Genomic DNA, 21,698 nt, shown 5'->3' on the forward strand with positions numbered 1-21,698 from the left:
GATGGTGACATTATCTAGGTATGGGAAGGTGGCCCGCAGCCCATACCGGTCAACCATTCGGTCCATCTCACGTTGGAAGACTGAGACCCCGTTAGTGATGCCGAAAGGAACCCTAAGGAAGTAGTAAAGGTGGCTGTCTGTTTCAAACGCAGTGTATTGGTGGTCCGCCTTGTGGATGGGGAGCTGGTGGAAGGCAGATATCAGGTCCACTGTGGAAAAGACCCGGTACTGTGCAATCTGATTGACCATATCAGATATGCATGGGAGGGGGCACGCGTTGAGCTGCGTGTACCGATTGATGGTCTGACTGTAGTCAATGACCATCCTGTGTTTCTCCCCAGTCTTTACTACTACCACTTGGGCTCTCCAGGGGCTGTTGCTGGCCTCGATGATGCCTTCCCGCAGCAGCCGCTGGACCTCCGACCTGATGAAGGTCCTGTCCTGGGCACTGTACGGTCTGCTCTTGGTGGCGACGGGTTTGCAATCCGGGGTGAGGTTTGCAAACAGGGAAGGTGGGTCGACCTTAAGGGTCGTGAGGCTGCATACGGTGAGGGGTGGTAGGGGTCCGCTGAATTTTAGAGTTAGGCTTTGGAGGTTGCACTGGAAGTCCAGGCCGAGTAACAGGGCAGCGCAGAGGTTGAGGAGGACGTAGAGCCGGATGTTGCTGAACTCTACGCCCTGGACGGTGAGGGTGGCGATGCAGTACCCCCGAATTTCCACGGAATGGGATCCGGAGGCCAGTGAGATTCTCTGGGTAACGGGGTGTAGCGCGAGGGAGCAGCGCCTTACCATAGAGGGTGGATGAAGCTTTCCGTGCTCCCGGAGTCAAGAATGGCAGGAGGTCTTGTGCCATCGACTTTCACCGTCGTCGTCACGGCTGCGAGGTTGTGCGGCCGGGACTGGTCGAGCATGATGGAGGTGAGCTGCGGTTGGTGTTGGTAGGCCCCGGGCTGGTCGACGGTGGTGGCAGGCGATGAACGGCCAGACGAAGTCCCCAACGAACAGGGGTCCTGAGGCGCCGTCCAAAATGGCGCCGAAGATGGCGGTGTCAACGGGGCGCACATGACGGGCGGTGTTAAAGATGGCGGCACCCACGGGCAGCACGTGGTGTACTGGGAGGAAGATGGCGGCGCCCACGGGCCGCACGTGGCCTGCGGGGATGAAAATGGCGGTGCCCACGGGTCGCACGTGGGGGGTGCAGGAACGCTGGGCCTAGATACAGCAGCGATCGACCGGGCCTGCCACACAGCAGTGAAATGTCCGTTCTTCCCGCACGTCTTGCAGATTGCACTCCGCGCCGGGCAGCGCTGCCGGGGGTGTTTGGTCTGCCCGCAGAAGTAGCATTTTGGCCCCCGGGGTTGGCTGGCTGCCGCACGGCGCAGGCTTGGGATGGGCTGGGGGCGGCAGCTGGTGGCGCCCACGATGTCCATGAGGGCGGCGTTCGGTCGGTGGCGTACGACTGTACGTTACGGGAGGATACCATTAGCGAGTTCGCGAGCTTCCTGGCCGCCGCGAGGTCGAGCGTACCCCCTTCTAATAGACGCTGGCGGATTACGCCGACCCCATGCCCATAACAAAAGCGTCCCTGGTTAAGAGTTCTGTATGTTCAGTGGCCGAAACTGCCTGGCAATCGCAGTTCCTCGCCAGGATGTGCAGGGCACGCCAGAAATCGTCTACTGACTCACCGGGGAGTTGTTGCCTCGTGTACAGGAGGTGCCTGGCGTAGAGTTTGTTGATCAGCTGGACATAATGTCCTTTCAGGAGCTTCATAGCTTCAGTGTAAGTGGGCACATCCCGGATAAGAGGAAAAATATCGGAGCTCACCCGTGAGTACAGGATCTGGAGCTTCTGTGCATTCGAGGGTTGTTCAGTCGATGATCTGAGGTAGCTTTCGAAGAAAGCTAGCCAGTGGTCGAAGGCCGACGTGGCGTTGGCTGCTTGCGGGTGCAGCTGTAGTGATCAGGCTTGATGCGTAGTTCCATCGCTGTAATATCTCTGCTTAAATAAATTGATGCACTATCAATTACGAGACGAGAGTAGAGAGTAATCGAGGCTTTATTAAGCAGAGATGTGTGGCCTCCTGCAGCTGCTGCCAGAATGGGTGCAGCTCAGTGTGCACACACATTTATTCTCCGCCTACTGGGCGGAGCCAGCAGTAAGGCATTTACCACCGTAACTGTAGTACAGAGCCTTACCATATTACCTCTAATAACAACTTTTATACAATCAGTGATGACTACCATACTGGCCGCCTGGCCTGTCAACTGCACCACGAGGGCAGCTTTGGCGGGGTCTAAGATATCATCCGTCCCCATGTAATATCTGGTAGGTTTGAGACTGACAACCAAAGGTGGCTTCTACCCCGCAACCCTCCAGGCCCCCAATTCTCTCCCCCACGCAACATGATCTGCACACACACACGCAGCTGCAGTGGGGGCCCCTGCTCACCTGACCCCAAACACTGCACCCAGACACCCGCACGCAAGGCTACCTGGATTGGGCGCTGGTTCCGTCCCCGATGCACACACCACCCTCTAGTTGCAGAAATGTCCTCGGTGCTGGGTCCAGTCCCTGGGTTTTCGCAACCTAGGTGTTGTCTCCCACAGTGTTCAGGCAAAGAGTCCAGGCATCACGGTCTGATTGGAATACTAGACAATAACCCCCACATGATACGGCACGCCTATCCATGGGGTTACATTTGGGATATGTGAAGTGCTCACTTAACTAGGATTGCCAATTCCCGATTAGTAATAGCATTCAGCTGTGTGGCAAGTGGCCTCCGTGGTTAGTGGGAATTATGGGTGGATGGTGGGCAGGTGGGCTGGGGTTACCCCCAGAACGAGACCACACGATCCAAGAGTTGGCATGATGGACCGTCAGGTGCTGAGACACTCATCTCCCCCTGCCCTCCTCTAGTCCAGACAAGCCATGGGCAGCCACACCCCCTGCCTCGCAATCCCCCCCACCAATGGCGGCCCACCCCAACCAAGGCTGGCCCCTGGGGGCTCCCCACTCCCCTCTGAACACCGGAGCAGCACACCCACTGCCCCTTGCTCATTGCCTTTGAGCGAAGATGGCTACTCACCTCCTTGAGGTCCCCACAGCAGCCCTTCCACCAACTTCACGTTTTATAAAGGAGTATTAGTTGGCACCAGCAGGAGGTCATTAGATCATGGGAGGCGTTAGATAGTGGGTCTCTCCAGTTAATTGTATGAAGATTAGACTTGGTGGTGATTATTGGTTTCTGCCCATGCTACGGCGGGTTCCTGATTTCACCAAAGGGAGCAGGCCAGTTAGATCCCAAACCGATCAGCGCCCTGCGTGGTTCTTGTTTTTGGTCTCTCCCACGATCTAATGGGCTTGATACGCTCTTGTTTAAGCGCATACACGGGCATTAACTCACGCCCCATATCTGTATCTAGATTTGACTATTCCAACACACTTCTGGCTGACCTCCCAAATTCTACTCTCCATAAACTTGAGGTTATCCAAACCTCTGCTCTCTGTGTTCTAATTCATACCAAGTCCCTTTCAGCCGTCAACCCTGTGCTCACTAACCTACACTGGCTTGAGGATAAGCAATGCATTGATCTTTCCAAAACCAACCAAGTCTTCACCCTCCCTATCTCTAATCTTCTCTATCCCCATAACCCTTTGAAATAACTGCACTTCTCTAATTCTAGCCTCTTGAGCATTCATGATTTTAATCGCTCCATCAATGGCAGCCATGTCTCCTGTTGTGAAGGCCTTAACTTCTTGAATGCCATTGTCTCTCTACCTCTCCTTCCGGCTTTAAGACACACTGGCCTGAATTTTACACTCCCACCCCCGGTGGATTTTGAGGCAAAGGGACAGCACGAAATTACATGGAAGGGATTCCCTCTGGGATTCCAATGCCCTGATCTGGAAGTAATTTTACGTTGGTTGGCAAGGCCTTGGGGAGGAAGCCCCCCCCATTGCCTCAATTAAGGCACTTAAGTGGCCATTTAAGGCACTTAAGTGGCCACTTAAGAGTGAGGGGGAGAACACCTCCATCAGAAGCCTCCTTCTTGCTGGAGACGCCGACCCCTCAAGGACTGGAAACCTTCAGATCTCTCTCTCGCCAGCTCAGCTTATCCCCGAATCACCCCCCTGACAACCCCCCTCTCCCAGTAGATCCCTGCCACTTACCTGGCCTCCATATCCCGACAGTTAGTTCCAGTCATGTTGCTGCAATGCCTCTACCGGCCACTCCAGAGGATTGGAGGATAGCCAATGTTGTGCCGCTATTTAAGAAAGGTTGCAAGGATAACTCCGGTAATTATAGGCCAGTGAGCTTGGCATCAGTGATAAGTGAAATTGTTGGAAAAGATTCTCAGAGATAGGGGGCTGGATTCTCCATTTGGTGACGGCAAAATCGTGAAACGCAATTGGGCGGAGAATAGCTTCCGATGCTGAAATCGCAATAGGCGCCGGTTTGAAGCCAAATCGGGATGCTCCAGCAACCCCAAAATGGAGTAAATGACGCGGGCTGAAAGTACAGCCGGCATATAATTCGCCAGCCTGACGCCCGATACTTCGGGGCCTCCGCGATTCAGCGCCTCCGATGGGCCGATTTCCAGACGGCGTGGTTCACTTGTGCTCTCACAAATCGTGAACCTGGCGTCCTGGCTGCTGAGCAAGAGAGAGGAGGTAGGAAATGGCGTGGAGTGACTGCGAGCTGCCGGCCCGGACACCGGCCTTGCTGGCTGCGACGGGGGGGGGAGCCCTGACAAGGGCGGCGGAGGGGAGGGGGTGTGGGGGGGTCAGGCTGAACAGCTGCTGTGCCCCCCCACGGGACTGGGGCAGTGCCCAGGCACCAACCTCCATCCTGCTGAACACCCACTGATCGACCATGATTTCTGTCGGAAACGCCGGGGGTTTTAAGTGGCGCGTCTGCTAGCCCCCCCCCACCGGGCGGAGCATTGTAAGACTAGAGAAAAGACTAGACTAAAAACGGACAATCCAGCCCTAAGGGTTGACACCAACCCAGAATTCATGGACTTTCACAACAGCAAACTGCCGCCCAACCTGGACCAATTCAGTAACTATGTAGGGGCTAGCACCGGTGCCACTTGGATCACAATCAATTCCAATGAAAATCATGCAAGATTCGCCGGGTCTATGATTGACACTCGGGAGGCTGACAAGCTGCAACCGCACATACATATTACAATCCCCACACACATTCATCCCGGCCAACAAGATGGCACTGGTTGAGCTGGAGCTGATGGGTCGGCTGGGGCCAGAGGGCACCTAGGGGAATGGCCTGGGGGGACATCTATATGACCTCTGGCCATAAGTTCACAGTGAGCTGTCAGCGACGTGCACAGCTGCATGGCTGCCTTTCTGGCTGCGGCAATGGTGTTCCATGCCAGTCCACGCGTACCCCACAGCCCATGGCGATGTTGGACACTTTCCATTCCCCCTCTCCCTCCATCAGCAGCCACGACGCCCGTTTCACGATTTTTAAAAGCACAAGTGAACCGCGCCGGTTATTCGGCCCATCGGAGATGGAGCATCACGGAGCCCCCGGAGAATACCAGTCAGGTCTGCTAATGATATGCAAATAGTGTCTACTGTACGTGCGTTCCGGACCACATTGACACCGCAGTTGAGGTGACGGAGAATAGCGATTTGGAGTCAAATCGCGCCCGCTGTGGTTTTAGCGTGAGCATCTATTCTCCGCCCAATCGCGTTTTGCAATTTCGGCATCAGTCAACGGAGAATCCCGCTGACTTCCTAATTACTTACTGTACCTGCATGCTGACTTTTTGTGATTCATGTACAAGGACCCCCAGATCCTTCTGTTAGTGCAGACTTCTGTGGTCTCTCCCCATTTAAATAATTCTCTGTTTTTCTATTCTTCTTGCCAAATTGGGATTTTCTAATCCCTGCCGCTGAGATCAGGAATCCCGATCGGGCCAAAAATGTTGCATGGGCACAAAAACGTGTTGAGCACTGGGAGGCATACCCATCCCCAGTCTCTGGTCCCACACTGCCGGCCAGAGCGGGATTCCCACTCAAACTGCCGGGAACATGCAAACAGTTCCTTTGCAATCATTTGAATGCGATGAATGGGGCTGGAAGCTCGAATCTCCACTCCCCCCCCCCCCCCCACCCCCCGTTATGCTCCACCCCTCCCAGCCGGGAGTTACGCAGGAGTGATTTAGCGCAACTGTTTACCAACAGGGTCCTGGCATCATGACTTTTGAAGGGGAGCAAGGAGGTAAGTACCTTTTTCTATATCTTTGGCTTGCTGGGGCGGGGGGGGGGGTGCTTTGTGACTAGTGAGGACCAACTTAGTGGTAAGGATGTGGACTCGTGGTGTTCCTCAACACCCCCAGGATCGGGGTGCCGGGGCTGAACCTTCAATTGCTGCTGTAAAAGATTAGCAATTAGGTGTTACTTACAGTCCTTTCATCCCACTTTCTCATTAGCCGTTCATCCTTTCCCACAACCACAGCTCCCATCCTCGTTCCGAGAGTCATCTCCGCATCCAACAGGGTGTTGGGCCTGGGTTGGCAGTCTGCGGGGTTTATCTGCGGGACAGAGGAAGATGACGACTGGCTGTGAGATGAACTTTGGTGCGGTGACAAAGGCTGACTCCAGTCTTTTGGATAACATACTGTTGTCCACCTGGGTGACCCCTGGTTGTATGGTGGGGCTCATTCTCATGGGCCACATTGTTTTGGGAGAGGAGCTTTGGGTGAGATGGAGTAAGCTTTGGGCTCACAGAGTGGGGATGCTGTCATACTAGGCAGTGTCAAACTGCGACTGCCATGGCCTGTCACTTCTCGGTAAGGGTGGATGTCTGTGGGACATCCATGTGTCCGATGGGCCCTGGACCGAACCCCCCCCCCCCCCCACACACACACACACCAACCACACCCCAACCCCCCTCCCCTTCCCCCCATCACAGGCCAACATAAGCTCAGGCGAACCTTCCTACCATGGGACAACAGTGAGAGGCAGATCGAACGGGTGGTAGAAAAGTGTTTAATGGTGTTCCTACAGATTTGGTGCCCATCCACTGACTCACTATGTTAAACTACACCCATGCCAACTTAAGTGTTGTCTATCTTTCTGATCCTCTGTGACCTCCCGCTTCTTCTAGGTGTTCTCCAGATTGCACAACGGGAGTTGAGGCAGCTTGCTGCTTGTTCCTCAGCGAATGAGCCATGTCCCTCATTGAGCGGTCATGTTACTGTAACTGTATCATGTGACTGGCTAGGGTCAGTCCTCGCCTGGCCAATGCTTTCACTGCCCTCAGCCAGGACACTTTGTGGGTGGGCCAAGCTCTGGAGCTCCGCAGCAATGTATATCTGTGCCTGGGACATGCTCACCTGTGGTTGGGCCTTCCTGTCCTGGGCCTCAGCCATGGCTAATACATTGTGCCCCAAGCCTTGGGTGTCCTGACACATGGCTCAGACTTCTTGCCCAGGCCTTTCACTGCGGGTGCCGCCCTTTCATTGTTGGCCTGGATACCACACATTGTCCACAACATCTCCTGTTCCTGAAGACGATTGGACTCCACCAGTTTTATTTTCGGGCGCTGCAATGTAGTTAATACCCCCTCCTGTATATTCTGGCTCTGAATTTGCATCAGTGATGAAATCATCTTTTTCAGAGGCACGACATCTGTCTTGGAGGCAGTTGTTCCCTGGGATCGGGCAGCCCGACCGGCCGCTCCCTCAGGCCTCCACCTGATGTGATGCAGCATATGTGTAGTACACACCAGAGGATGATCCAGGAGCCTGACCACTAACATTTCCCATCGAGGTGATAGTCTCTACCCTGGTGGATGGTGCTAGTGAAAGTAGTACCGAGAAGTTGGTTATAGAACATAGAACATAGAACAATACAGCGCAGTACAGGCCCTTCGGCCCACGATGTTGCACCGAAACAAAAGCCATCTAACCTACACTATGCCATTATCATCCATATATCTTCCCCAGAGGTCTGCTCTGGAATGTTCTGAAGGTCTTAATGGAGGGGTGCGACCCAGACGATTCGGCCTCGTCTGATGGAGATCCTGGAAGACAAAGGATATGGGATCAGTTGTTGGGAAGGACAGGGCTATAGGAGATGAAAGACCTTCTTGAGATAAGACATCTGGATTAAATTGCATTGGACTCTCACTTCTTTGGCACATGCCAAACTCCATGTCAGCCACAACTTGTTGCTTGGCCTCCCCCGCAAGTTCCATGACTCTTTCTTAAAAGGGGAGGTGGAACCGTATGTTGGGCATGCCGCTGGCTGACTTCTGACGCTCCCTTCGATTATGGTCCGCTTTACCCTTGGGGATACAGAAAGGACATAGTGAGATGCCATCATGCCAGTTTTATGGGGGGAGTTTGTAGCTGGTGGCATATGTGGGAAAGGTGCCTGACCAAAGACAACAGGGCATGTGTTGGGGGTTCCTTGAAGGGGGGGGGGGGTGCTGAGGGGCACACTGGTAGGTGAAGTGTTACTGGCAGATCAGGGTTTGTAGGCAGGTGTCAGGGGTCAAGATGGGACTGATGCTAAGGTCACGCAGGTGGTTCTCACTTGAGTTGCTTGAAGGAGGTTGTTCATCTTCTTCCTGCTTTGCATGCGGTCCTCTTGATGAGGCTGCCAGCACTCACTGCATTTGCCACTTCATCCCAGGCTTTATTCACAACAGTTGGCTGTTGACTCCATCCCACCCAGGGAACCAGGGTGACCCTCCTCTCCTCAACTGTGTCCAACATACTGTAGATGTCCGCATGAAAGAAGCGTGGTGCAGGTCTTTTAGCAGCCATATTCTTGGTTGGAATGAGAGTCTGGTGTGAGTGGAGCGCTTAAATCTGCTCCAATTTGTCAGCCTCTCATAAGGAGTCCCAGCCCCAACGAATCACATGTTTGGGAATCGGGACTTGGGCAGGATGCACATGAGCAGCGTGCTGCCCTATTTGCATAGATGAAATCACACTTCCCCGGCGCTCCTAATGGCAGTGCGAAAATGTTCCGATTCTCCACTGGTGGGAGCACTTAGACTCTGGAACGGAGAATTCCACAGTCCAGCTGCAAAATTTTTTGCTGACTCACTTAATTTACCTATATCCCTTTGCAGACTTTTTGCATCCTACCTATTTTCATATTGTCAGCAAATTTAGTTATGATACAGTTGATCCCTTCATCCAAGTTATTAATGTAGATCATAAATAGTTGAGGCCCCAACACTGATCCTTGTGGCAATCCACCAGTTACAGTTTGTCATCCTGAAAATAGCCCATTTGTCTTGACTCTGTTTCCTGTTTGTTAGCCATTCCTCTATCCATGCTCATATATCACTCCCAACACCATAATCTCTTATCTCGTGGAGTAGTCTTTTATGTAGCACCTTGTCAAATACTTTTTGGAATTCCAAATACACTACATCTACTGGATCCCCTTTATCTACCCTGCTTGTTCATATTTTGTGTTATCTAGGAAACTAATGGTTTAACAATCACTCGCCTGAAATTATTACACAATTGCAGGAGAATTTTTTTTTTTAGGAATGTTGAAACTTCGCAATGTAACTATGTTAAAAATTAAGTCCTTTCTTTTGACTATAGGTAATCTGCCATCTGACAGCATGACTCAGAATATGAAAAAATTCAGATCCCTTCCTCAGACTTCTGTAAGAACTACTGCAGTGAATTTCCTGCCACCACGCCCATCCAGATTGCAAAGGGAAGGGATTGTCCAAAGCCAATCTTTTCTGCCAGTTATGTCAGGTGACTCCCTGAGAACCAATCGTGTACTCCCTGCTATCCAATCTCAGAAGAAGGGTACTCATTCAGAAGGCTTATCCAAGTGTGTCACCGAATTGCAGCACAACAGCCAATAAATATAAGAATGTAAATTTCTCCCTTTTTTAACAGCAATTTTGAAACTGAGTAAATATTCAGATAGAATTCTTTAATTAATAACTTTTGCCTTTCATTTTCAAACAAGGCACTAGGACTTTATAATGCATTTTATATTTTGAGACTGCAGCGCTTTGTTAAAATGCAAGAAGTTTTCATGGAAGCCCCATTTGCATGCCAAATGTAATCAGTTTATTCAAAACAGTATACATGTGCTATATGTAGCTGTAAACTATTATCTTTCTCTGCATATGTTTTTCAGGCACCAATGTTTCTAATCATGGAAAGTACTTATTTGAAACTTAGTTTATGGCAGCTTTTTTTAAGGCATTGATTAAAAAAAAGTTAAGAACGCTGGAAATTTTTATAAGAGCAGAAAATGCTAGAAATACACAGCATATCTGAATCAGAAAGATGGATTAACATTTCAAGTGTTAAGAGTTACAAGTAAAATATTGTATTTCCTTTCAAATCATGGCCTGTTGACTTTCAATGTTTTTTGTGATATATTGATGCTATCTTGGGATGAATTAGAGGATGTGGTAAGAACTAGTCACGTGCTGAATTCTTTAAAAAGTGCATAAACGGCCTTCCTGTGAATCACTGTGTAGTTGAAGTGTCCAGAACAGGAAAGTCTCAGATTTGATCTATGCTCTATGTTGAATTATCAAGCTAATGATAGCTGATATATCAGCAGCAGTATTACAATTAGCCTCAGCGACATGTGCTAAGTAAGGGGAAAACTCCTGATCAGTGTTCTGAAATCCTTATTGAAAAATGTGCATGTGAGGACATCAGGGCAGCACGGTAGCACAAGTGGATAGCACTGTGGCTTCACAGCACCAGGGTCCCAGGTTTGATTCCCCACTAGGTCACTGTCTGTGCGGAGTCTGCATGTTCTCCCCGTGTCTGCGTGGGTTTCCTCCGGGTGCTCCGGTTTCCTCCCACAGTCCAAAGACGTGCAGGTTAGGTGGATTGGCCATGATAAATTGCCCTTAGTGTCCAAAAAGGGGTTATTGGGTTACGGGGATAGAGTGGAAATGAGGGCTTAAGTGGGTCGGTGCAGGCGCGATGGGCCAACTGGCCTCCTTCTGCTCTGTATGTTCTATAAGATCTATAAGGTGAAATCAGAATCAGGATTAGTTGTACTGCCTCTCCATAACCAAAACCGTTTCAGTATTGTAAGATGGTGTAAAGTTAGAATGGTAGACTTTGGATCCACCAAACCTGTTACCACCCTTGACAAATTTTCTGAGGTCAACCTAATTACTGTAATTTTATTGCCATCCCAGTGGGATTCTCTACTCCACCCAAAGACCACTTTGCGAACTGGATGAAGAAAAATGATCGCTGTGGAATTTGGGTATCTGCAGCAGCAGAGCAGGTGCTGTGCACAGATAAAAAGAACCAAATTGATGCAAAGTAAAATATCATTAAAGTCCATCTGTCCAAAACGTAATATTGGATGCCGAAAGAAATACTCTCCAAGCATTTCCCCACTCCTGTCATCCCAGAATTTGCAGAAGACCAGTGCAAATTTCCCCTCAATTCTCCAAGGTTCACAAACAAAGGATGTACACATACTTTCAGCATTAAAGCAGTGTTGCTTGTGCTCATTGAACAGTACAACAGCAAGGAATCAATATCAAATGGGGAGCAGGAGAGAAGGGAAAAGAAAATGAACAGAAGAAACAGTGTAAAAATAATAAAGAAATTAAAATCAATATTTTCATAAAAATAAAAATAAATACTTCACTTACATTTTTTTCTTATTCAACCAGAATTATTACAATTCTCAGTAACATTCAACTCTAGTCCTATGCCACAATTTCTCTCTCCAAGCCTGCTATTTATCCTCGAGCTCATTGATGTGTCCAGATCACAGCAATACTACCACCCTTAAGACTTCTACTACTTAACTGTTTTCCTTCCAACAGAAATGTAACTAATGCCAAAAATATTCAGCAAACTTTGTGAGAGGACTGGTTGAGATGCTAAAATGGTCCAAATATTATGATGTGAGAGAAATTCATTATTTTTTATTTTATTACATTACTTTTATTGGCTATCATGTTCAATGAAAATCCTCCATTCATGGTCCGCCTCCCAGCCAAATGCATGTTCCTCGGCGGCGTGCCATCGCCGGCAGCAGGATTCTCCATCCCCGCTGCCGGCCAATGGGATTTCCCATTCTGGCCACCCCACAACGCCGGGAAACCCTCAGGCGAGGGAGCACTGCCGCGGAACAGAAAATCCCGCCGGATGAAAATTCACCCCAATTGAACAGAGAATTTTGTTTGAACAGGTGAGTCAATTTAATGAAAAGTGTACAGTGGAATTTCTACCTTGATGTATGAAGTTGCGGTCTACCTATTGGCTGTGGAACATTTATTCACTGTCTCGTTTTTGCTTGGACATGCATTTGCTATTGCACTGTTTCTGAGATTACAATAAATAACTTAAAATAAATTAAAGGACATCTTCAAAATCCTTGAATTGAAATATTCAACCTGTTTTGTAACTGTTTGTAATGCCTCATGTCATGCACAATTCTTCCATCACAATTGTGAATCCAGATTTCTGCATACTTCACTCCAAACTGATCATTTAATGGCCAATTAAGTCAGCTGGTTCACTAATTTTAACTACCTCTTCTCTGTACATTCTATCCTTTATTCCCAGTGAACTATACAGAGATACAGTTAAACAGGCATCAGCAAAGCTCCAGCGGCTTTCTCAAGTAGTTGTACTTCATGTGTGGCCTTGGGCAGTGAGTGCAGCCCCTCACATCCCAAAGCAGCATCTCAAAGATCAGGGAGGCCCTGGGCACAGCCAGATGAGGTCTCCTCTCCATTCCTGTGTATTCTTTTTTTAATTCATTTACGGGATGTGGGCATCACTGGTTAGGCCAGCATTTATCGCTCATTCCTAATTGTCCTTGAGAAGGTGCTGGTAAGCTGCCTTTTTGAACAGCTGCAGTTCCTGTGGTTTAGGTACACCCACAGTGCTGTTAGGGAGGGAATTCCAGGATTTTCATCCAGCGACAGTGAAAGAACAGCAATATATTTTCAAGTGCCTCTTAATAATAATAATCGCTTATTGCCACAAGTAGGCTTCAGTGAAGTTTTTGTGGATCATACACACAGCTGCCACTGTTTGTCAATGGTGGAGGGAGTGAATGTTTGTGGAAGGGGTGCCAATCAAGCAGGCTGCTTTGTCCTGGATGGTGTTGAACCTCTTGATTGTTGTTGGAGCTGCACTCATCCAGGCAAGTGGAGGATATTCCATCACACTACTGACTTGTGCCTTGTGGACAGTGGACAGACTTTGGGGAATCAGGAGATGAGTTATTAACTGCAGGATTCCTAGCCTCTGACCTGCTCTTGCAGCCACATTATTTATATTTCTGCAGTCTGAAAAATCCAAGTGCTGGACAGCTTTTCTGATAAATGCCGTGATCTCTTCAATTAAGATTCTTTCCTTTGACAGAATGGACTTATCAGCCTGCCTTCCCTCCCTAATTGGATTTGGAATCTGGAGACGTGGATGATAATTGGTTTGTGCAGGTGAAGAGCTGGACTTGCTGTGCAGAAAGATGGATTCCATATTTAAACATTTATAGATTATAGATTATAGAATTTATAGTGCAGAAGGAGGCCATTCGGCCCATCAGGTCTACACAGGCCCTTGGAAAGAGCACCCCACTTATTGATTATACATAATCAGAATGTGAAAAAAAACAAAGGTTGACCTGTTATTAAAAAAATTGATGCTGACAATTTCTTCCAAGATTTCTAGACTTTTTTATGTGCAATCCTTCTTTGTTAATCAGCGGAGGTGATGTTTTAGTTTAAAACCACATACTTGCTACATTGGCAAAATTGATTAAAGATCAAGGCAGGATTCCCCATCCCGTGACAACCAGAATGCATTCCCCAATGGGACAGAGAATCGGCGTTGGGGAAAATCAGGATTGGCACTGGCCCCGATCTGAATGCAATGCTCTGACGCACTACTGGTGCCATGAATGAAGTGCACGATGCATGCCTTGGGGTTGCGGGGGGGGGGGGGGGGGAATCTAAATAAATGTAAATGGGTCTTAATGATTCGTTTGCATCTATTTAGTGGGCTTGGCACTCAATGCTCCGATCTCCCGTGATTCTCCTGTCTCCCCGGCCGGGAATCTTGTAGGCATGGAAGACTTGTGGTCTCAGTAATCTTCAACCTGATGTGGTGGACGTCGCAGTGGGGCAAGGGGGCAATCGTGCCCTAGCCCCTAATGATAACCTAAGTGCTTCACCTGTGCCAACTTAGTTGGTGTCTAACTTTCTAACCTTACGTGACCTAACAGTCCTTCTAGTGCATCCTCCAGGTGATACATCAGAAGTGGAGGTGACCTGCTGCATATCTCGCCCTGTGACCTGGGTCCTCTTTGTTGGCCGTCCTCTGGAGCGACAGGGCTGAGATTGGCCCGGCAGCCTTCCGGGTATCATGGGTGGCGTGGTACCAAGCTGTTCTGCTCACTGTCCATCAGGCACCCCGAGGGACGTGGAGGTGATGGGCTTGTGCCAGTCTCCCGCAGCAGGGTGAGTGCGGGAACACCGCAGAACCTATAAATCTCACCCACCTGTCCCTGGTGCATTTGGGGTTAGGGCACGATACTTGTATATATATTTTATTCATTTGCGGGATGTGGGCATTGCTGGTTAGGCCAGAATTTATTGTCCATCCCTAGTTGCCCTTCAACCGCTGCAGACCTTGAGGTGTAGACATTGTAAAATGTCAATCATCGAACAATAAAAATTGCTCACATTTAGAGAAGCGCAGATATTTCAGAGGGTTGTGGTACTGGAGGAGATCACAGAGATAAGGAGGGGCAAGGCGTGGAGAGATTTGTAAATAATAAGGGGAATTTTAAAATCAAGCCATTGTTGGACTTTGAACCAATGTAGGTCACCAAGCACAGCGATAATGGGTGAATGGAACTTGATGCAAGTTAGGATATGGCTGGCAGAGTTTTAAATTAATTCACAAGTTTATGGATATTGGAAGATGGGTACCTGACCAGGACAGCATTACAACCGTGTAGAGGGAACAAAGGCATAGGACAGGGTTTCAGCAGCAGGATGGAGATGAGTGACGTTACAGAGTTAATAGTCTTGATGATGGATTGACTATGCTGTTTGAAATTCATCTCCGGATCAAGTATGATGCCAGCTTTGCCATCAGTCTGGTTCAGCCTCTGACAATTGCCAGAGAGAGGGATGAAGTCAATAGCCAGAGAATAGAGTTAGTGGCATGGACCGAAGACAATGGTTTCAGTCTTCCCCATATTTAGTTGGAAGAAACCTCTGCTCATCTAGGACTGTATGTTCGATTCCCGCTTGGGTCACTGTCTGTGTGGAGTCTGCATGTTCTCCCCATGACTGCGTGGGTTTCCTCCCACAAGTCCCGAAAGACGTGCTGTTAGATGAATTGGACATTCTGAATCCTCCCTGTGTATCCGAACAGGCGCCGGAGTGTGGCGACTAGGGGCTTTTCACAGTAACCTCATTGCAGTGTTAATGTAAGCCTACTTGTGACACTAATAAAGATTATTAGGTAAGCAGCGTGACAAATCAGAGACAGTGCAGCAGTTGAGAGAGATGATGAGGTAGAGCATATCAGCAGACGCGTGGAACCTGTGCTTTCAGACAATATTGCCAAAAGGTAGTATATGAATGAGAAAAAGGAGAAGGTCATGGATAGAACCTTGGAGGACTCCAAGGATGTATTTTAGAAGTTCTTCATGTAATTCTGCTCAGTGGACCACTGCAGCTCATATGTCTTTTTGCTCCACCAGGTGTCACTCATACTCCTTAGTTTAGTCTGGCCTTCTTTACTGACATTATCTTAACATATGTATCTTTTTAATATTATTCTAAGTTTTTTGTTTTATGACTTGTTCTTTATCCATGATGAGTGCAGATAATGTTTCCCATCATGTAACCGTTTAATATAATCATTTTCATCAAACCAGTCATTGGGTGGGATTATTTGTGGGTTTAGTGGCGGCGAAGACAGCCCTCCATTGGTCGGCAGTGGGATCTTCTGGTCCTGCCACTGTCAATGGGATTTTCCCGTTGTTTGAACCCTTCGGGCTGCACGGTAGCACAAGTGGAAACCACTCCGGTTTCCTCCCACAGTCCAAAGACGTGCAGGTGAGGTGGATTGGCCATGATAAATTGCCCTTAGTGACCGAAAAGGTTAGGAGGGGTTGTTGGGTTACGGGGATAGGGTGGAAGTGAGGGCTTAAGTGGGTCGGTGCAGACTCGATGGGCCGAATGGTCTCCTTCTGCACTGTATGTTTTACGTTCTCCACCGGGGAACCCACTGCGGGGTGTCGCTTTAGGTGGGACCAGAAGATCCTGCTGGCAGGAACAGCTGAAAAATCGCTTCCATTGTGTGTCTGTTCAACTGTTTTGCTTTTTCCATTATTAGACGTGGTGGAATTCCCTCTCTCTCAATCTCTTTCGCCTTTAAAATCATAGAATCATGGATTTTACAGTGCGGAAGGAGGCCATTCAGCCCATCGAGTCTGCACCGGCCCTTGGAAACCTCACACCTCCACCCTATCCTCGTAAGCCTACTAAGGACAATTTAGCATGGCCAATCCACCTAATCTGCACATCTTTGAAATGTGGGAGGAAACCGGAGTACCCAGAGGAAACCCACGAAGACACAGGGAGAACGTGCAGATGCCGCACAGACAGTGACCCAATCCAAGTATCGAACCGGGGACCCTGGAGCTGTGAAGCAACAGTGCTAACCACTGTGCTACTGTGCCACCCAGCTAATGCTGCTGAGTTTCCTGGAGATCATGGGCCTTCCGTACCAGCGGCAGCATGAAGATACCCTTAAGTGGCCAATAATGAGCTTCTTTAATGGCCTCAATAGGGTCAAGGGTGGGCGGACATCCCAACACTTTCCTTGCCGTTCTCCCATAAAATTTCAGACACATGGGGCAGTTGGCTCCATGGCAAGAAGGCTGGATTTTATGTGCCCCCTACCTTCAAATGAATCGGCGGAAGAGCATAAAATTTAGCCCACTGTCTTTTTCAGATAATTTTTTAAAACCTTCTTTGTTGGGAACAAATGTTTATATGGATGTTTTCTGTTGTAGGATAACAAAATATCAATCAAAATATTCTGGTGACATGGACAGGCTGGCTGTGTGAACAAACACATGGCAAATGCATATAATTTGGGTAAATGTGAGGTTATCCACTTTGGTGGCAAAAACAGGAAGGCAGATTATTAACTGAATGGTGGCAGTTTAGGAAAAGGGGAAGTGCAACGAGACCTGGGTGTAATGGTGGAACAGTCGCTGAAGGTTGGCATGCAGGTACAGCAGATAGTGAGGAAAGCTAATGGCATGATAGCCTTCACAGCAAGAGGATTTGAGTATCGAAGTAGGGCTGTCTTGTTGCAGTTATATCAGGGCCTTGGTGAGGCCACACGTTGAGTATTGTGTGCAGTTTTGGTCTCCTAGTTTGAGGGAGGACATTCTTGCTATTGGGGGCGTCCAGTGAAGATTCACCAGAGTAATTTCCAGGACGACAGAACTGACAAATGAAGAAAAACTGAATCGACTGGGCTTGTACTCACTGGAGTTTAGAAGAATGAGGGGATCTCATCGAAACGTATAAAATCCTGTTGGGACTGGACAGGCTAGATGTGGGAAGAATGTTCCCGATGTTGGGGACATCCAAAACTAGGGGTCACAGCCTAAGAATAAGGGGAAAGCCATTCAGGACTGAGATGAGGAAGAACATCTTCTGAGTTGTGAACTTGTGGAATTTGCTACCACTGAAAGCAGCTGGGGCCAGTTGAAATGAAATGAAAATTGAAAATCGCTTATTGTCACAAGTAGGCTTCAAATGAAGTTACTGTAGAAAGCCCCTAGTCGCCACTTTCCGGCGCCTGTTCGGGGAGGCTGTTATGGGAATTGAACCGTGCTGCTGGCCTGCTTTCAAAGCCAGCGATTTAGCCCTGTGCTAAACAGCCCCTGCTGTTCGTTGGATATATTCAAGAGGGAGCTGGACGTGGCCCTTGTGGCTAAAGGGATCAAGGGTTATGAAGAGAAAACAGGAGTGGGATACTGAATTTGCATGACCAGCCATGATCATGTTGAATGAGGCTGCAGGCTCGAAGGGCTGCACCTATTTTCTATGTTTCTAACTTGTAACATTGCCGAGTTAATACAGTTTTGCAATAATTCGAAACATCCCACAATGAGTTTTTTCCCAATGAACAATAGATGTTTATGGTTTTATTTTGTGAAGTTGGGAAGACAAATATTACAACTGTCTTTGTAAATTGTATAATTTTGAATTTGTTTTCTATTCAAGGGCTTCCAAGTAGATGCATTCAGAAGTTTAAAATATATTGGCTTGGGGATAGAGGTGAAAGAGGACAAGAAATAACTCTGATCTTCAAGACTGTCTTTAGGAGAATGGGATTTTCTTTGTGTCTTCATAGGAAAATGTTTTCAACTTATCTATATTAATGTCAATATTTGAGCAAGAAATATCTTCCAATAAATTGCCTTTTTTGCTGTTTAAGGTTTTAAAAGATCACTGATTTCGGTCTTCAATAATTTGTTCCTCTCATCCACTGAAGTAAGCTTCTAGAGAGGTGATCTGGGGCGAAATTCTCCTAACCGCCCCGCCACATTTCTGCCCCGACCGGCCGGCGGGAGTCTCCGTAACACCGGCCGGTCAATGGGGGTTCCCATTGTGGGGCAGCCCCACACCGTCAGGAAACCCCGGAGCGCCGGCAAAACGGAGACTCCCGCCGGCGGAGAATGATGCCCCTGATCTCTGTGGTCTGTTAAGGCCATCTCAATGCCTTCAAGTGTGGCACCATGTGCCTCGATGGTCATATTTCTTTTTCTCCAATTTTGTGTGAATGTGGGTCACAGCTTCCTCAGTCGACCTTTTCAGATCCACCGCCAAATTTTGACGATGTTTCTCTAATTCATTCGCCATGATGCGGCCGTTGCTGGTATAAACAAGATGGGAATACGATCAACTATTACACACTCTTCCCCCTCCCTGTATCTTTATTGTGTTAAAATTAAGACCCATCCATGCATCTTTTCCTTCGCTCACTCTTTCCCAAATTCTCAAAGCAGCTCGATAGACTTGCCTCAGTCCCCTTGCCTTATCGCATGTTACCTGGGAATTCAGGAAAATAAAATGATCTATGATTGTTGTAAAAATCACACTGACTCACCTAATGCCATTTCAAGTCTGCTGTAATGCTGCTCCAGTGCTCCAGTAGAAAATTGACTTTGACGACATTTCAGGGAGAAACTTGGGATGGACTATATGCTGTTCTGCTAGTGTCACTAATATCCCAAGAATAAATTGCTATGGGGCAAAATTCTCCCCAAACGGCGCGATGTCCGCCGACCGGCGCCCAAAACGGCACCAATCAGACGGGCATCGCGCCGCCCCAAAGGTGCGGAATGCTCCGCATCTTTCAGGGCCGAGCCCCAACATTGAGGGGCTAGACCGGCGCCGGAGGGAATTCCGCCCCTCCAGCTGGCGGAAACGGCCTTTGTTGCCCCGCCAGCTGGTGCGGAAATGACATCTCCAGGCGGCGCATGCGCGGGAGTGTCAGCGGCCGCTGACAGTTTTCCGCGCATGCGCAGTGGGGAGAGTCTCTTCCGCCTCCGCCATGGTGGAGACCGTTGCGGAGGCGGAAGGAAATGAGTGCCCCCACGGCACAGGCCCTCCCGCGGATCGGTGGGCCCCAATCGCGGGCCAGGCCACCGTGGGGGCACCCCCCCGGGGTCAGATCGCCCCACACCCCCCCCAGGACCCCGGAGCCCGCCCACGCCGCCTTGTCCCGCCGGTAAATAGCTACTCCAATTTACGCCGGCGGGACAGGCAATTTATCGGCGGGACTTCGGCCCATCCGGGCCGGAGAATCGAGCGGGGGGGCCCGCCAACCGGCGCGGCCCAATTCCCGCCCCCGCCCAATCTCCTGTACCGGAGACTTTGGCAACCGGCGGGGGCGGGATTCACGGCGGCCAACGGCCATTCTCCGACCCGCTGGGGGGTCGGAGAATGACGCCCATGATCTTAGGTCAGACCTCGGGTTTTCAGTAAAATCCGATTAGAGTCTAAGAACATTTTGTTTAAAGTAGACAAAGTTAGAGATTCAAGACACTTTCCCAGTGAATAAAGCCACAAGGTTCCAGGGGTTTGGAACAGACAAAAAAAAATCTTACGAAACTCTGGGCAGCATGGTAACATTGTGGATAGCACAATTGCTTCACAGCTCCAGGGTCCCAGGTTCGATTCCGGCTTGGGTCACTGTCTGTGCAGAGTCTGCACATCCTCCCCGTGTGAGTTTCCACCGGGTGCTCCGGTTTCCTCCCACAGTCCAAAGATATGCAGGTTAGGTGAATTGGCCATGATAAATTGCCCTTAGTGTCCAAAATTACCCTTAGTGTTGGGTGGGGTTACTGGGTTATGGGGATAGGGTGGAGGTGTTGACCTTGGGTTGGGTGCTCTTTCCAAGAGCCTGTGCAGACTCGCTGGGCCGAATGGCCTCCTTCTGCACTGTAAATTCTATGACAATTTATGATTAATCTAGGACAAATGTTCGGCACAACATCGTGGGCCGAAGGGCCTGTTCTGTGCTGTATTTTTCTATGTTCTATGTTCTAAACAAGTTCAGAAAGATAAAACAATTTAAGATCTTATAACCTAACGTTCAAGGTAAGTATGAGGTACATGTGGTCCAATGAGGTACATGAGGGGGGCACAGTAGCACAGTGGTTTAGTTGCTTCACAGCACCAGGGTTCCAGGTTCGATTCCCATCACTGCCTGTGCGGAGTCTGCACCTTCTCCCCGTGTCTGCATGGGTTTCCTCTGGGTGCTCCAGTTTCCTCCCATAGTCCTAAGATGTGCAGGTTAGGTGGATTGGCCATGATCAATTGCCCTGAGGTAAGGTGGGGTTACTGGTTTATGGGGATAGGGTGGAGGTGTGGGCTTAAGTGGGGTGCTCTTTCCAAGAGTCGGTTCAGTTGGGCTGAATGGCCTCCTTCTGCACTGGGAATTCTATGATTATGAACAAGCCAAATCTGGTCGAACAGACCACATTACACAATAAATGGCAGGCGCAACCAAAACAGCATCCATGGATTTCTGAAAAACCCACCCAAAAGTCGGTAATACTGTGAGTCAACCAATCTCACTGAAACTCTGTCTCCCACATGAGGGATTCCAGTCTTCACCTTCAAAGATATAGGGAGCGATCCAACAGAAATGTTTCTAAGTGTGGTAGCGAGTGAGAATTCATCATAGAATCCAGACAGTGCAGAAGGAGGTCATTCAGCCCATGGAGTCTGCACCGACCCTCTAAAAGAGCACCCTACCTAGGCCCAATCCCCATGCCCTATCCTCGCAACCCGACCTAACCTTTGGTCACTGAGGGACACTTTAGCATGGCCAATCCACCTAACCTGTACACCTAACCTGTGGGAAGAAATCAGAGCATCCAGAGGAAATCCATACAGATACGGGGAGAATGTGCAGATTCTACAGTCACCCAAGGTTGGAATCGAAGCCGGGTCCCTGGCGCTGTGAGGCAGCAGTGCTAACCACTGTGCCTCCGTGCCGCCTAATTGCCGGGAGCTTCCCGATGGGCAGTCAGCTTCCCAGGCAAACAAGGCATCCATTACCTCATGGATGCACTTGTGGGCTGTTGGTTGGGATATGCCATACATGTCCCATGGAATGAACCCAAGA

At 49.1% G+C, this 21,698-nt stretch overlaps 1 protein-coding gene and 1 pseudogene across 2 annotated transcripts in view; one reads left to right on the forward strand and one right to left on the reverse strand.

Moving 5' to 3' along the window:
• The window catches only part of ankrd55 (ankyrin repeat domain 55), a 169,508-nt gene extending 157,127 nt beyond the window's left edge, over nt 1-12,381 (forward strand). For both annotated transcript variants that reach the window (XM_072497012.1, XM_072497013.1), the window contains one exon: nt 9,600-12,381. In XM_072497012.1, the coding sequence (XP_072353113.1) occupies nt 9,600-9,874 (275 nt within the window). In that variant the 3' untranslated portion in view covers nt 9,875-12,381. The remainder of the gene's footprint in view (nt 1-9,599) is intronic.
• Nucleotides 1-21,698, reverse strand: part of LOC140409001 (putative nuclease HARBI1 pseudogene) — a 378,119-nt pseudogene that overhangs the window by 204,450 nt on the left and 151,971 nt on the right.

Source organism: Scyliorhinus torazame, chromosome 3 (genome assembly GCF_047496885.1).
Source record: "Scyliorhinus torazame isolate Kashiwa2021f chromosome 3, sScyTor2.1, whole genome shotgun sequence".
Classification (NCBI taxonomy): domain Eukaryota; kingdom Metazoa; phylum Chordata; class Chondrichthyes; order Carcharhiniformes; family Scyliorhinidae; genus Scyliorhinus; species Scyliorhinus torazame.